Below are 13,257 nucleotides of genomic sequence, written 5' to 3'. Positions count from 1 at the left end.
CAGATAAAGCGGCAAATATCCGCAACGATCAAATCTCGAACCATACCCTTTTCCACCACACTCGAATTCCTGATCATGAAGAAGCCCACTGCCAATTTACCCACTATAGCCATCAATTCCGCATCGTGGAACATACCAAAGGTTCCATTAGCCGATCCCAATTTCGATACACCGGGCATGATCGACATCATAATTGGCGGAGAATGTTACCATGAAATCCACACCGGCAACCGTATATTACTCGGCGTAGGTCTGCCGTTCCTGGTCGACACCCTATTTGGCTGGACAGTATCAGGGAAAACTGCCATCAATTCCTCCGCCACGCCACCGGTCTGCTACCTATCAACTGTTGATCGGTCTCTAGAGAATGCGCTTCAGAGATTCTGGGAACTCGAAGCTGTCGATCATGGCCCAACGTACTCCACTGAAGAAAAACGATGCGAAGAAATCTATGCCAACACTACCACCCGAACTCACTCCGGAAGGTACGTCGTACGCCTTCCTCGTTCCTTAGATCCGCAAGTCACCCTCGGTGACTCTCGAGCAATTGCCACCCGCCGTTTCTACAGCCTCGAGAGACGCCTTGAGAAAAATTCCGCCTTAAAGCAAACCTACCACGAGTTCATCGATGAATACCTCCGAGTCGGCCACATGCGCAAGCTTGATGTTGTTGATGATGCTGTTCCACACTGTTACCTACCACACCATCCGGTGTTCAAGGAAAGCAGTACCACCACCAAGGTACGTGTGGTTTTCGACGCCTCTTGCAAAACGTCCACGGCAGTGTCATTGAATGATACACTCCTCGTCGGCCCAGTTATACAGCAGCATCTCGTCAACATCATTATTCGTTTCCGATTCCACCTGATCGCCTTCGCTAACGTGAAAAAATGTATCGCCAAGTGCTCCACCATCCCGACGATCAACATTTCCTGCGCATTCTGTTCCGCCGAACTCCATCGGATCCGATCGACACCTACGAACTTCTGACGGTCACATACGGCACAGCAGCAGCTCCATACCTAGCCACCCGCACACTTTTACAGTTGGCTATAGACGAAGGACACAACTTCAAGGAAGCCGTTAAAGCAGTCATCGAGGACTTCTACGTAGACGACCTCCTTTCCGGAGCAGCAAATCTGGAGGATGCCATCGAGAAGCGTCGCCAAATCACTGACATGCTTGCGACCGCTGGGTTTCCAACGTGCCAGAAGCATTGATTGGCGTACCATCCGAAGACTTAGCAATAAAACCGCTCCACGATCTCCACGACGATCAATCCGTCTCAACATTAGGCCTTGTTTGGGACACAAGAACGGACATGCTGCGGTTCAATGTCGAGATGCCGCTCCCTGCAGCAATCCTCACAAAACGTACAGTGATCTCCTACATTGCCAGAATATTTGACCCATTAGGTCTGGTCGGTCCGGTGATAGCTGCCGCCAAAATGTTTATGCAACGCCTCTGGAAACTGAAGACTGAGGATAACAGTCCCTACGAGTGGGACAGGCCACTTCCACCCAACCTACAAGAAGAATGGAAGAAGTATCACGCCACTTTGGATATACTTTCCGAATTACGAATTCCTCGCTTCGTTTCATTTGCCGATGCACCAATACTCCAGCTACACCTGTTTTCCGACGCTTCAGAATTGGCTTACGGCGCATGCTGCTACGCTCGTTCAGAGGACGACAATCGCATTCACGTACAACTGCTGACTTCGAAGTCGAAGGTTGCGCCAATAGCCACCAAACATTCCATCGCTCGTCTGGAACTGAACGCTGCTGTCCTGTCTACCAGATTGTTCCAGAAGATAAACCAATCAATGCGATCGTCAACCGAAGTTTTCTTCTGGACAGATTCAACCACCGTCCTGCAGTGGCTTAAATCTGCACCGAATCGTTGGAAAACCTTTGTAGCCAATCGAGTTTCAACGATCCAGTCTAACACCGGAAGTGTATTCCTGGAATCACGTTCCCGGAATCGACAATCCAGCCGATGAACTATCCCGAGGTCTGACACCGGCCGAACTACTAAACCAAAGCCGTTGGTGGAACGGACCGTCGTGGCTTTCCAAATCGTCCGATCATTGGCCAAATGCAAGCATCCCCTGCGAATAGTTCCAATCTACAGCCGAAGAGGTACGCAATGTTTCGTTAGTAGCAGTGCCTAGTGAAGAAACCTCATTCGCAGATCAGTTGTTCCCCCGATTCTCATTATTCTCCAAAATACGATGCCTACTGCATCAAGTACATCAATTCCCTTAAGGTTGCAGAACGAAGCTTGTTAAAGGAAAGAACAACACTCATTTCGACAGAAGATTTGCTGGCTGCTGACCGTGCATTATCTCGTCTCGCACAGCAACAAACTTTCGCAGATGAGGTAGCAGAGATTAAATCCGTCGGAACCGTGAAAGGTGCCCCATTGAAATGGATGAAGCCACGCTTGACACTCGACGGAATCCTCCGTGTTGGCGGACGACTCGAGAATGCCCATGCACCCGAAGCAAGCAAGCACCCAATCATCCTGTCATCCAAGCACCCTCTGTCTCGTCTACTATGCGATCATTACCATAAGGCTCTCCTTCATGCTGGTCCCCAGTTGATGCTGTCCACATTGCGCCAGAAATATTGGATTCTTGGAGGAAGAGACCTGACCCGATCAACCTACCACCAATGTGTAAAATGTTTCCGCACTAAGCCGCAACTCATCCAACAGAGCACTGCTGATCTACCAACGTCCCGTGTCACGCCAGCACGGCCGTTTTCCATCTCTGGTGTGGATTACTGCGGCCCGGTATTTCTCAAGTCTCCAGTGCGGAATAGATCTCCGACAAAGGCTTATATAGCCATCTTCGTGTGCTTCTCGACCAGAGCAGTACACATAGAGCTGGTTTCGGACCTTTCCACTCCAGCCTTCCTCTCAGCTCTACGTCGCTTTGTTGCACGCCGCGGGCGAATTTGTGAGCTCCACTCCGATAACGGGACCGCCTTTAAAGGGAGCAGCAAATGTCTTGCATCGCATCTACGAAATGCTGAAGCTCAACGACAGTGACCGCGAATCCATCACCAACTGGTGTGCTGAGCAGGAAATTCAGTGGAAGTTTATACCGCCACGCGCCCCACATTTCGGAGGACTGTGGGAAGCGGCGGTGAAATCGTGCAAGCACCATCTCCTACGAGAAATAGGCCAAACATCGATCAGCTGGGAAGATATGACAACGTTGCTGGCACAAATCGAAATGTGCTTGAACTCACGACCACTAACTCCGCTTCCAACAGATCCCGCCGACCTCCAAGTACTTACCCCAGGCCATTTTCTTGTTGGTTCGAATCTCCAAGCAGTTCCGTCAGCCAATGTTACCGAAATACCGGACAACCGTCTGGATCACTGGCAACGAACCGAAAAGCAGTTGCAGCGTATTTGGACAAGGTGGTATCCGGAGTATCTTGCCCAACTTCAAACCAGAGCCAACAAGGGTTGCAAGTCTCCAGTCAATCTGCAGTTAGGGCGGATCGTGGTCATCAAAGACGAAAATCTTCCACCGGCACAGTGGCCGCTGGGACGAATTACAAAGCTGCATCCAGGTAAAGATGGAATCGTCCGTGTTGTCAGCATGAAGACAGCAGCAGCAGAGAACGTCGTGCGACGTCGTGCGACACCAGACGACTACCAAACCACATCGTAAGCAGACCCTACAAAGATCGGTAGAGCAGTCCGAAACTGTCTCAACGCATATTTGGATTGCTAACAGGTGATTAGCGTTCCAACTTATCTACTAGTCCCTGTTCGTTCTACCGGATCTTTTTTCACAGAACACCGTTCTCTACCAACTCTCGACGTCGCGATCAACTCACCGCTCTTGTTCGTCTTCTGTACGCCGGCTGCTGAATGGGCCCATTCAGGCAGCATCGATCCAATGAATGGATGGACATCGATGGTCATCGTGTTCACCACCCGAAGTTAACCGAGCAGGAGAGAGTCGTGAGAGTATCACCACAAAGAGAGGATTGAAACAGCATGGCTATTTCAAGGTGGCCGGAATGATCAATACCCTGATCGAAATGTATATTTTTGTAAATAGTTAAAATTGTAAATAGTTGTAAAACACCTGAATTCGACGCAAACTTAATATCTAAATGAACTATATTATAACCCGTCACCACAAACATGCAACACACTGTACACCTTAAAGTTAAAACAAAAACCCCTTTACCGAACACAGAAATTGTACAACACATCCCATACCTAACAGTAAGAAATAGAACCCCAAAGTGGACGGAAGCAAACACGCGTATATCAATTTCTCGTCCATTCGATCGTGCCAATAAAGGCAATTAGTTCAGTGCAATCAAAACCAATTTCTATCCCGATCCGAAGTCTCTGCGATTGTGGCCAACGGTGGCAGCTTAAGTCTTTCGTGAGTGCGTGCGTGATAATCCGTGATCACAATACACGGTTGCATCGGGACAATTGTGTTGTGACTCGTGAATTGTGATACATCACAATCGAGCTGTGATACCGTGGTAGGCAGTTTTACTGAGACACAGACCTGCAAGGTGATTTTAGTGGTGAATTTCACGACCCGTGATCTGGTGCGCCGCTATTAGCGCATAGCGGGAAGAAAAACCTCCGGTGGCTGGCATTTACGGGCTCCACGCTCGAACACCGAGAATACTCATACTCTGAATACTCGATTTGTCTGAAATTATTCATTAACATGTTTCATACGCTTTTCCAAATTGTGAGTAACAGAGCGAAGACATTAAAACTGTATGAGTTCCTCTAGTTGGATGCTGTTCGGAATTTGCAGTGTTCGCCAGTTCGAGTCAATTCGCACGTGTTCGGTATTTGAGACAAAATGTACTAGTTATTGATAGTCGCAATCAGTAAAACAGAATAATTATTATCTTGTATTTATCTAACAGATCTTGCTTTTCGCTTTCAAATACATAAAACCAATGTATCAATTAAAATACATAGTTTAATGTACGTGCCTTAAAGAACTTTGAAATTAAAAAGGGGCTGATGTATTCAAAATATGAATCAAAACGATACCGCTTGCCAAGATTGTTTATGATTAATTGCATATTATTCGGCAACTCGGCCGTACGAAAACCATTAAATGATAAATTTGATAAGTTTGATTGCCTTACGTAAGCGGTCGCGTGTACTCAGACGACTAATGACGGTGGAAGACCGACACTTGATTACAATTAATTGCATATTATTCGGCAACTCGGCCGTACGAAAACCATTTTTTTGTTAAATATCTTGGCTGTGCACAGCATATGTTTCGAAATGGACAAATTGATATGAAATTTACATAAAAAAAATCTTGGTTGTCGATTGCAGTTCGATAATTGAATGTAAGTTAGCTCTATAGTTTTGGGATAATTTATTTTTAAAACAATCCATTTTTTGAGAAGAATGTTCCGTTCTTGAAAATATAAGTGCACTTTTTGTTAAGATAATGAATGATGGGACTTTATCATTATGATTTAGTTAATTGGTCCTTTCAAAGGTGTTCCTTGATCCGGTCCGGATATTGTAGTATTTTTTTTTTAATTTATTACCAGACTAAGGCCGGAGAGGCCTGTGCTGTCTTCTCCGTTATGCTCGGTCCATGGCTGCACGTCGCCAACCACACAGTCTGCGGAGGGTCCGCAAATCGTTCTTAAGGTCTTAAGGTCTACACTAGAGTGATTCAAAATTTGACTTTTTCGCTCCCCTATGCTTAAACAATTGGTTTTGTCATTTTAATAGACCTCCTAAAGTTTTAGCTAATTTGGAAGTAATTTGATTGTGCACGCGTCGTTTGAAGATTGTATGGAAATTGCTATGGAAATCGCCACTTACGTGAAAGAATGTTGGCCCATAAACGCTGCGGAACGGGCTTCCATAAAAAATACAGTTTTCATAGTAATTTTCATACAAACTTCAAACTGCATGTGCTCAGTCAAATTACAACCAAATTAGCTAAAAATTTAGGAAGATTATTTTAATAGCAAATGCCAAATTTGAATCACTCTAGTCTACACCCTTAATCAGAGATTTATTAGCCAGTTTTAAATGTGGAACATGTCTTTTGTGGCACATATGAAAGAATACGTTAATAACATATTGATGACTTTGAACGCCCAGTCAACATTTTTATACTTATTGCTATTGATATAGGTCATCATATACACATAAGATATTATGTATATAATGCACCGAATCGCTATATACCTACTAAAGTGGAGGCCATATACGTGCTAAATAAGGACTTTCTCGAATTTTCATGATCATTTATACGACTTAGTGAATATTTGAAAAATAAATGGTAACAACCCTGTCTCGAACATTTGACCTCTGGAACTAAAGGCTGGTGCTCTACCCTTGCGCTACTCAGCAACTCTTGAAAAGCAGCAAAATTTTGACAATCATAATCTAGATGGAGATTTATTATTGACAAGAGTCTCAGTCTATGATATGAACTACATTGATACGATTCGGATGCCTTGTTGTTGTACGTACAAATGTGGCTTGAATCGTATATGATAACAACTTATGATTATCCTGATAACGTTCGTACATAACAACGATTGCGCATCATTCCAAACGATTCAACCCACGTATAAACGATTCTGAAATGTCAACATCAGTAATGCCTTTCATCGTGTTTACTTTCGAACTGTGTTTACAGCTCAATTACATTTTAGTTGTTCGATGAATTGTTAGTGCAGATATTGAGCGATAATGGTTGGCAGCACAAAATTACACCGGCAATAATCGGAATTTTGGCAGATCGAATGGAGTGAAGTAAGTAATTTTGAAATTAATTTAATCGGTAAGGTTCAGTGGTTCAGTTCTCAACACGCAGAAGGTGGAAGCTATATACGTACAACGCACATCGGTATATGATTTGCATGACAATATTTATATACATAAACGATATTTCCGATTTGATCCGATAAAACTGATATTGTTTATACAGGTTTATGACTTTCGTTTTTCATGACTTTCATAAACGAAATCGTAAATATTGCTTAAGCAGGTATCATATACAATATTATTCATATTTTAGCCATCTTTATAAGCAGTCATAAACGAATGTGAAAGACCAGAGCAATATATGCGATACAATTTATCATTTCATATACGATATGTGGTTTACTGGGGTATTTTATTTATTATCAGACTAAGGCCGGAGTGGCCTGTGCTGCACATAAAAGTCTTCTCCATTCAACTCGGTCCATGGCTGCACTTCGCCAACCATGCAGTCTGCGGAGGGTCCGCAAATCGTCCTCCACCTGATCGATCCACCTTGCCCGCTGTGCACCTCGCCTTCTTGTTCCCGTCGGATCGTTGTCGAGAACCATTTTCACCGGATTACTGTCCGACATTCTGGATACGTGCCCGGCCCACCGCAGTCTTCCGATTTTCGCGGTGTGAACGATGGATGGTTCTCCCAACAGCTGATGCAACTCGTGGTTCATTCGCCTCCTCCACGTACCGTCCGCCATCTGCACCCCACCATAGATGGTACGCAACACTTTCAAAAACTTCCAGTGCGCGTTGGTCCTCCACGAGCATCGTCCAGGTCTCGTATCCGTAGAGAACTACCGGTCTTATAAGCGTTTTGTAGATAGTCAGTTTGGTACGGCGGCGAACTCTATTCGATCGGAGCGTCTTACGGAGTCCACGATTTCCAGCCACTATGCGCCTCCGAATTTCTCTGCTGGTATCGTTATCGGCGGTCACCAGTGAGCCCAAGTACACGAATTCTTCAACCACCTTGATTTCGTCACCACCGATACAAATTCGTGGTGGGTGGCTTACATTGTCCTCTCTTGAGCCTCTTCTTTCGTCTTCGACGTATTGATGACCAATTCAATCCGTTTAGCTTCCCTCTCCAATCTGATGTAAGCTTCCTCCATCCTCTCAAAGTTACGTGCCATGATATCAATGTCGTCGGCGAAACCAAATAACTGGACGGACTCGTGAAAATCGTACCACTCGTGTCAATCCCTGCCCTTCGTATTACTCCCTCCAAAGCGATGTTGAATAGCAGACACGAAAGACCGTAACCCTCTACGCGTTTCGAAGGGACTCGAGAATGCCCCTGAAACTCGAACTACGCACATCACCCGATCCATCGTCGCCTTGATCAACCGTATCAGTTTATCCGGAAATCCGTTTTCGTGCATTAGCTGCCATAGCTGGTCCCGACCGATTGTATCATATGCGGCTTTGAAGTCGATAAATAGATGATGTGTGGGCACGTTGTATTCGCGGCATTTCTGCAATACCTGACGTATGGCGAACACCTGGTCTGTGGTAGAGCGTTCACCCATAAATCCCGCCTGGTACTGCCCCACGAACTCTCTTGCAATTGGTGTTAGTCGGCGGCATAAAATTTGGGAGAGTACCTTGTAGGCGGCGTTCAGCAATGTGATTGCGCGGTAGTTGCTACAATCCAGCTTATCACCTTCCGACACGACACCTTCCATCCACTCCTGCGGCAGAATCTCATCCTCCCAAACCTTGGTAATCACCCAGTGCAGCGCTCTAGCCAGTGCCTCACCACCGTGTTTAAACCGCTATCCTGATAGTTGGTCAACTCCAGGGCTTTGTTTTTTTCAGCCGGCCGATCTCCCCCTGGATTTCCTGGAGATTCGGAGCCGGAAGTCGCATGTCCTGCGCGCGTGCTCCTAGGTTCATTACCATACCGCCACCGTTGTCTGCCATATCGCCATTCAGGTGCTCTTCGTAGTGCTGCCGCCACCTTTGGATCACCTCACGCTCGTACGTAAGAAGGTTTCCGTTTACGTCCTTGCACATGTCGGGCTCTGGTACGTGGCCCTTACGTAAACGATTTAACTTCTCATAGAACTTTCGTGCGTTTTTAACGCAGCACAGTTGTTTCGTCTTTTCACGGTATCGATCTTCCTGCTGGCGCTTTTTCCTCCGAAAAATCGAGCTTTGTCTGTTCTGCGCTCGTTTGCATCATGCTTCATTCACCCTCGTGCGGTGTGACAGCAATCTCGCTCATGCTGCATTCTTCTCCTCAACTAACTGCTCACATTCGCCGTCATACCAGTCGTTTCTCTGATCCGGGGGCACCGTGCCAAGTGCAGCGGTTGCGGTGCTTCCAATGGCGTATCGAATATCCGTCGTGTCAGGGCTGTTTAGCGTCCCACCTAACACCAGGACTTGGGCTTGTGCGCTTTGAGCGGCACACGGTCGCTTTAGCGGAGCCTACTTGCGGATTAATGCAGCTTTTTATAGAGGTTTAACAGGGCCCACTGTCAAACCCCACCACATCCTAGGCAGGCGCCACAACTCGCAGATGGCCTGGGGAGGGATCGTCAAACCCTTGGACATAGTCCCTGCTGTCCCCTTACTGGGGTATGATTACCTCTAAACGTTCGCACCATTGATCCCTTCCAACAAACCTCCTGCAGCGCTACGATGCCGAATCCACGGTCCTTGAGCACATCGACGAGTATGCGTGTGCTCCCGATGAAGTTGAGAGATTTGCAGTTCCACGAACCGAGTTTCCAATCGCTAGTCCCTTTTCGTCGCAGTGGTCTTCGCCGATGGTTTCGGTCCGTACTCTCTTGTTGATTGTTCGTTGCGTATGTTTTTTAAAGGCTGGTTTGCAGGGCCTGACACCAAACCCCCTAAAATTCCGGAGGACCATTCCTCCTTATTCCCGGTGGACCATGGTGCACAGTTTCACTTAGAGTCCCTCGCTGGCACTCGGACGATGCTCAGCCGCCCCTAACATGGAGAACAGACGCTGTAGTGACCCGATCCTGACATGGAGAACAGACGCTCAGTAAGAATTGCACCTCCGGAGAGGAGCAAACCCCCCCTTCCCTGTCCGCATACGACCATAGTTCCCACCGGGGTTAGTTACCCGATCTTCCCTAAGGTTGCTCGTATCTCGGCCAGCACCACGAGGAGGTACCTAAGTAACCAAAACTTCGGATAAGAGGTATGCTTTGGCTTAATCAGCTCACATTTCAAGTATTTTTTTGTATGGTGCTCCCGCAAAAGTGAACTTTGAAGTTCCGTTAAGGTGCTTGGAACTCGATGTGAACCAATGAATTATTGGCAGTGGCTGATTTTATACCCGCCGCTGTCACATCCAGGCGCTATAGCATATGCGCAAAATAGCCAGCTAGAGTTAACCGCCAGAAATTTGTATGGCGAAAGTCATCTAACGCGGGTTTTCTCAAAATAAAAAACTATCATGAAAAACTATTTAGTACCGATTATGTAGGAAGGTGTCCGCTACCATGCCTACCAAATATTTTTTTGATGAAAGTACTTAATTTTGAGAAATCGAACCTTAGATGCCTTTCGCCATAGTGATTTCAGAAAGTTAACTCCTAGTGTGCCGCTGTAAGCACGCTCAAAGCAGGCGATTCATTGGTTCGGTTAGGAACAAATTTAAGTAAAAACCGAAGTTTTGGTTGCTTGGAGAGTTGCTGGGTAAGAGGCTAACTACCGCGAGATGGGGTTTATTTTATTCCATTTGCCGTGCCAACAAAATATCATATGCGATTTTAAAAATATGGAGATCAACCCCGTTTTAAGCAATTCAGTTGTTCAAATCAATTTCAGTATGTGAATATTGCAATAAAATTTCAAACATAACAAAATTAAACTGAACAAAATCAAACAAAACAAAAATCAATTCAAAACGTAATCAAATTCAATTCTTTGACAATAGCTCACGAACCCAAATCTCAAAGCCAATTTAATTTCTGTTAAACTTGATTCCTCATAGAGGTGTGCGCCACCGCCGCCGACACTTTTGTATAACCTCTCAATTAAAGCCTCAAATGAAAAACTTTTGCATAGGCGCGCCATTACCTCAAATCTATAACGCATCTGAACTATAATTCTTCACGCCGGTTCAAATTAGTAGAAAACCGAACTATTTTCAGAACTTCGGAAAATTTCGACTTGAAAATCCAAGAATGCCAAGTCAACATTCCAATAAGTATTTCTTAGAATTTCCTGATTGATAACCTTTAAAGTTTCCCGATAATACTCCAAAGAACTTTCCGTGAAAATTTCGATGCCTAATTCATATAAGAAGGTGCTGATGAAGTGAATTCGCGCCTTCTTATAAACTAGGGGAAGGAGGGGCAATATGCCCTAATTAAGCATAGACTGCTTTTATGCCTTAGCTATAACGATTTTCATGGGTGTTTCTATCTCACGCAACAGTTAAACAATATAGCTAGCTGATGCCATATTAAAATTAGAAAAAATCTCAATCATATTGATAATATTCACATTTCAAAAAAGTGGTGATATTTCGTTGCCGGAAAACTCATGAGGCAAAACGCCTTTTAGCAGGCAGCTCTTAGGGAACAACGCACCATGCGTCGGCACATCAGCATTCTGGTATGGACAGTGCATGGAGACGCGAGTACATTGTAGGATAGTTCCGCTAGGGCGTTTTGCCTCGCCGAAATGTTAGATGTTTCATCAAAATGTGGAAATTTTAGTTTTTCCTACATTCCTATCTATTATTTTGAAACTTTTTTCGCCCAACCTACATAATTCCACGTCTTGTTTTATTAAGGCTATCTCAAACATGGTAAATATAAGTGAATACCCGAAATTCGTTTAGCCCCGGGGGGGCGTTTTGGGGCCTCTTCCCCTACATTGATCAATATGCTCGTAACGATGGGTGCAGTTGACCTCCACAAACGTTAAATCAGAGACTAACCCGCAGGCAAGCTGGCGGCCATTACCGCTCGCGGAATTGCGGAAAACTGGATACATTCATTGATATAAAATATAACATAAACATCCGTTGGTCACAACTTCGTCAAGATTTAAACTTAGTCAATTATTAAAACGAGCAATGGGTAATGTTTTCAACATAACCCCGAGTAGACGTAGGACTTGTATAAATGTAACGTATTTACATTTTACTTCTAACTTAATTAATAATTATTAGCAATTTGTTTATTCAAAACTTCTGGAAATAAAACTAATAATTAAATACATAATTAGAATTGCTTTGTTTCTAACTATTGAGCCCTTATGTACTCAAACAAATGTAAGGCATTTATAGATTTCTTATTGATGATATTATTTGAAGTTTAAAAATTCTACACCCAACCAGCGGATGGCAGATCTTGATACAATTCTGCATAAGAACCTTACAGAATCTGTATAATAATTTGGCATATACAATTCGACATGGGACTCTTATGTGAATCGCGGCAGTTTAGTATCAAGCACTACTTAACATATGGTCAGTCATATGACATGACTCGTACCCATCACGCGATCATGTGGATTATGAAACCAATCACCTGGATAAGCAGACCAAAGCTCTCTAATTTTATTCTTCTTCATCCACCATCGCTGCCTTAGCCATCATCGTCCTCCAGGCGTGAACTCCGAGCGATGCGATGGGCGATTGCATCCATCGCAACCGACACCACTGCATCCGACCATCATCAAGCACAGAATGACTTCGCCCACTTCTTTCACGCATATTCGCAGACCCACCAGCAGTTCTACCGCTGGCGAGGCGACTGCATGCCGTCGCTGTATAGGTAAACAGCGCACGAACGAACGAACGAAACGAAAAATGCGCGAGCAAAAAGCACGTCAGTAAGCGCTGCTGTCACAAATTGTAATAATTCGCACACGGCAGGAACTGCTTCTTTTATACTCAAAGAAAATCTGCTAGTAGATCCGAAGACCCGTAACATACCGCATTCTGATGTCCGTGTTAGGAATACACGGGATTGATTACACACACACTTAAATTATTTTGCCGAGATTCCAACAGCCGAGACCTCGATAATTATTTTTACCGAAATTCAGTAATTCTTTTACCGAAATTTCGTCATAATTTTACTGAAATTCGGCAAAGTTGACTTTTTACCGAGATCTCGGTAACGATTACCGATGACTCGGTAAAGTTTACCGAATTCTTGGTTAAAATTTTACCGAGATTCGTCGAAATTATTGCCGAGATCCCGGCTGTTGGATTCTCGGCAATCGTAAAATTTCGAATTTTTAGTGTGCATGAACTTTTTTCTGGCTTTGACAAGAATTCAAATTTTCAATAGCTTATCGTTAATAATCTAAAGTTTCAATGAAATAGGTAAAATGGTCGAGAATTTCCGAGTTGATTGATATATAAATCTTAAAAATCCATCGAAAGATAAAGGCGCTAGTAACGTTCAAAATCTTCCCTTCCATCGTAACGCTCTCGATTTCCAAAAA

At 44.6% G+C, this 13,257-nt stretch overlaps 1 protein-coding gene across 1 annotated transcript; it reads left to right on the top strand.

Annotated features, from left to right (window-relative positions):
- The first annotated feature begins 75 nt into the window (after window positions 1-75).
- LOC134209401 (uncharacterized) lies at window positions 76-868 on the top strand. Its single transcript, XM_062685386.1, has 2 exons — window positions 76-741; window positions 818-868. Exons 1-2 carry the CDS (start codon window positions 76-78, stop codon window positions 866-868), a joined length of 717 nt encoding a protein of 238 aa, XP_062541370.1.
- The last annotated feature ends 12,389 nt before the right edge of the window (window positions 869-13,257 follow it).

Source organism: Armigeres subalbatus, chromosome 2 (genome assembly GCF_024139115.2).
Source record: "Armigeres subalbatus isolate Guangzhou_Male chromosome 2, GZ_Asu_2, whole genome shotgun sequence".
NCBI lineage: Eukaryota > Metazoa > Arthropoda > Insecta > Diptera > Culicidae > Armigeres > Armigeres subalbatus.
This window is presented reverse-complemented; position numbering and strand designations above follow the sequence as displayed.

What these genes read in the sequence shown, in the direction of transcription:
- LOC134209401 (XM_062685386.1), top strand. Translation starts at nt 76, where the DNA reads ATGAAGAAGCCCACTGCCAATTTACCCACTATAGCCATCAATTCCGCA. An exon ending in AAAGCAGTACCACCACCAAG is followed by an intron (nt 742 to 817) that starts GTACGTGTGGTT and finishes TCGTCGGCCCAG; the next exon opens with TTATACAGCAGCATCTCGTC.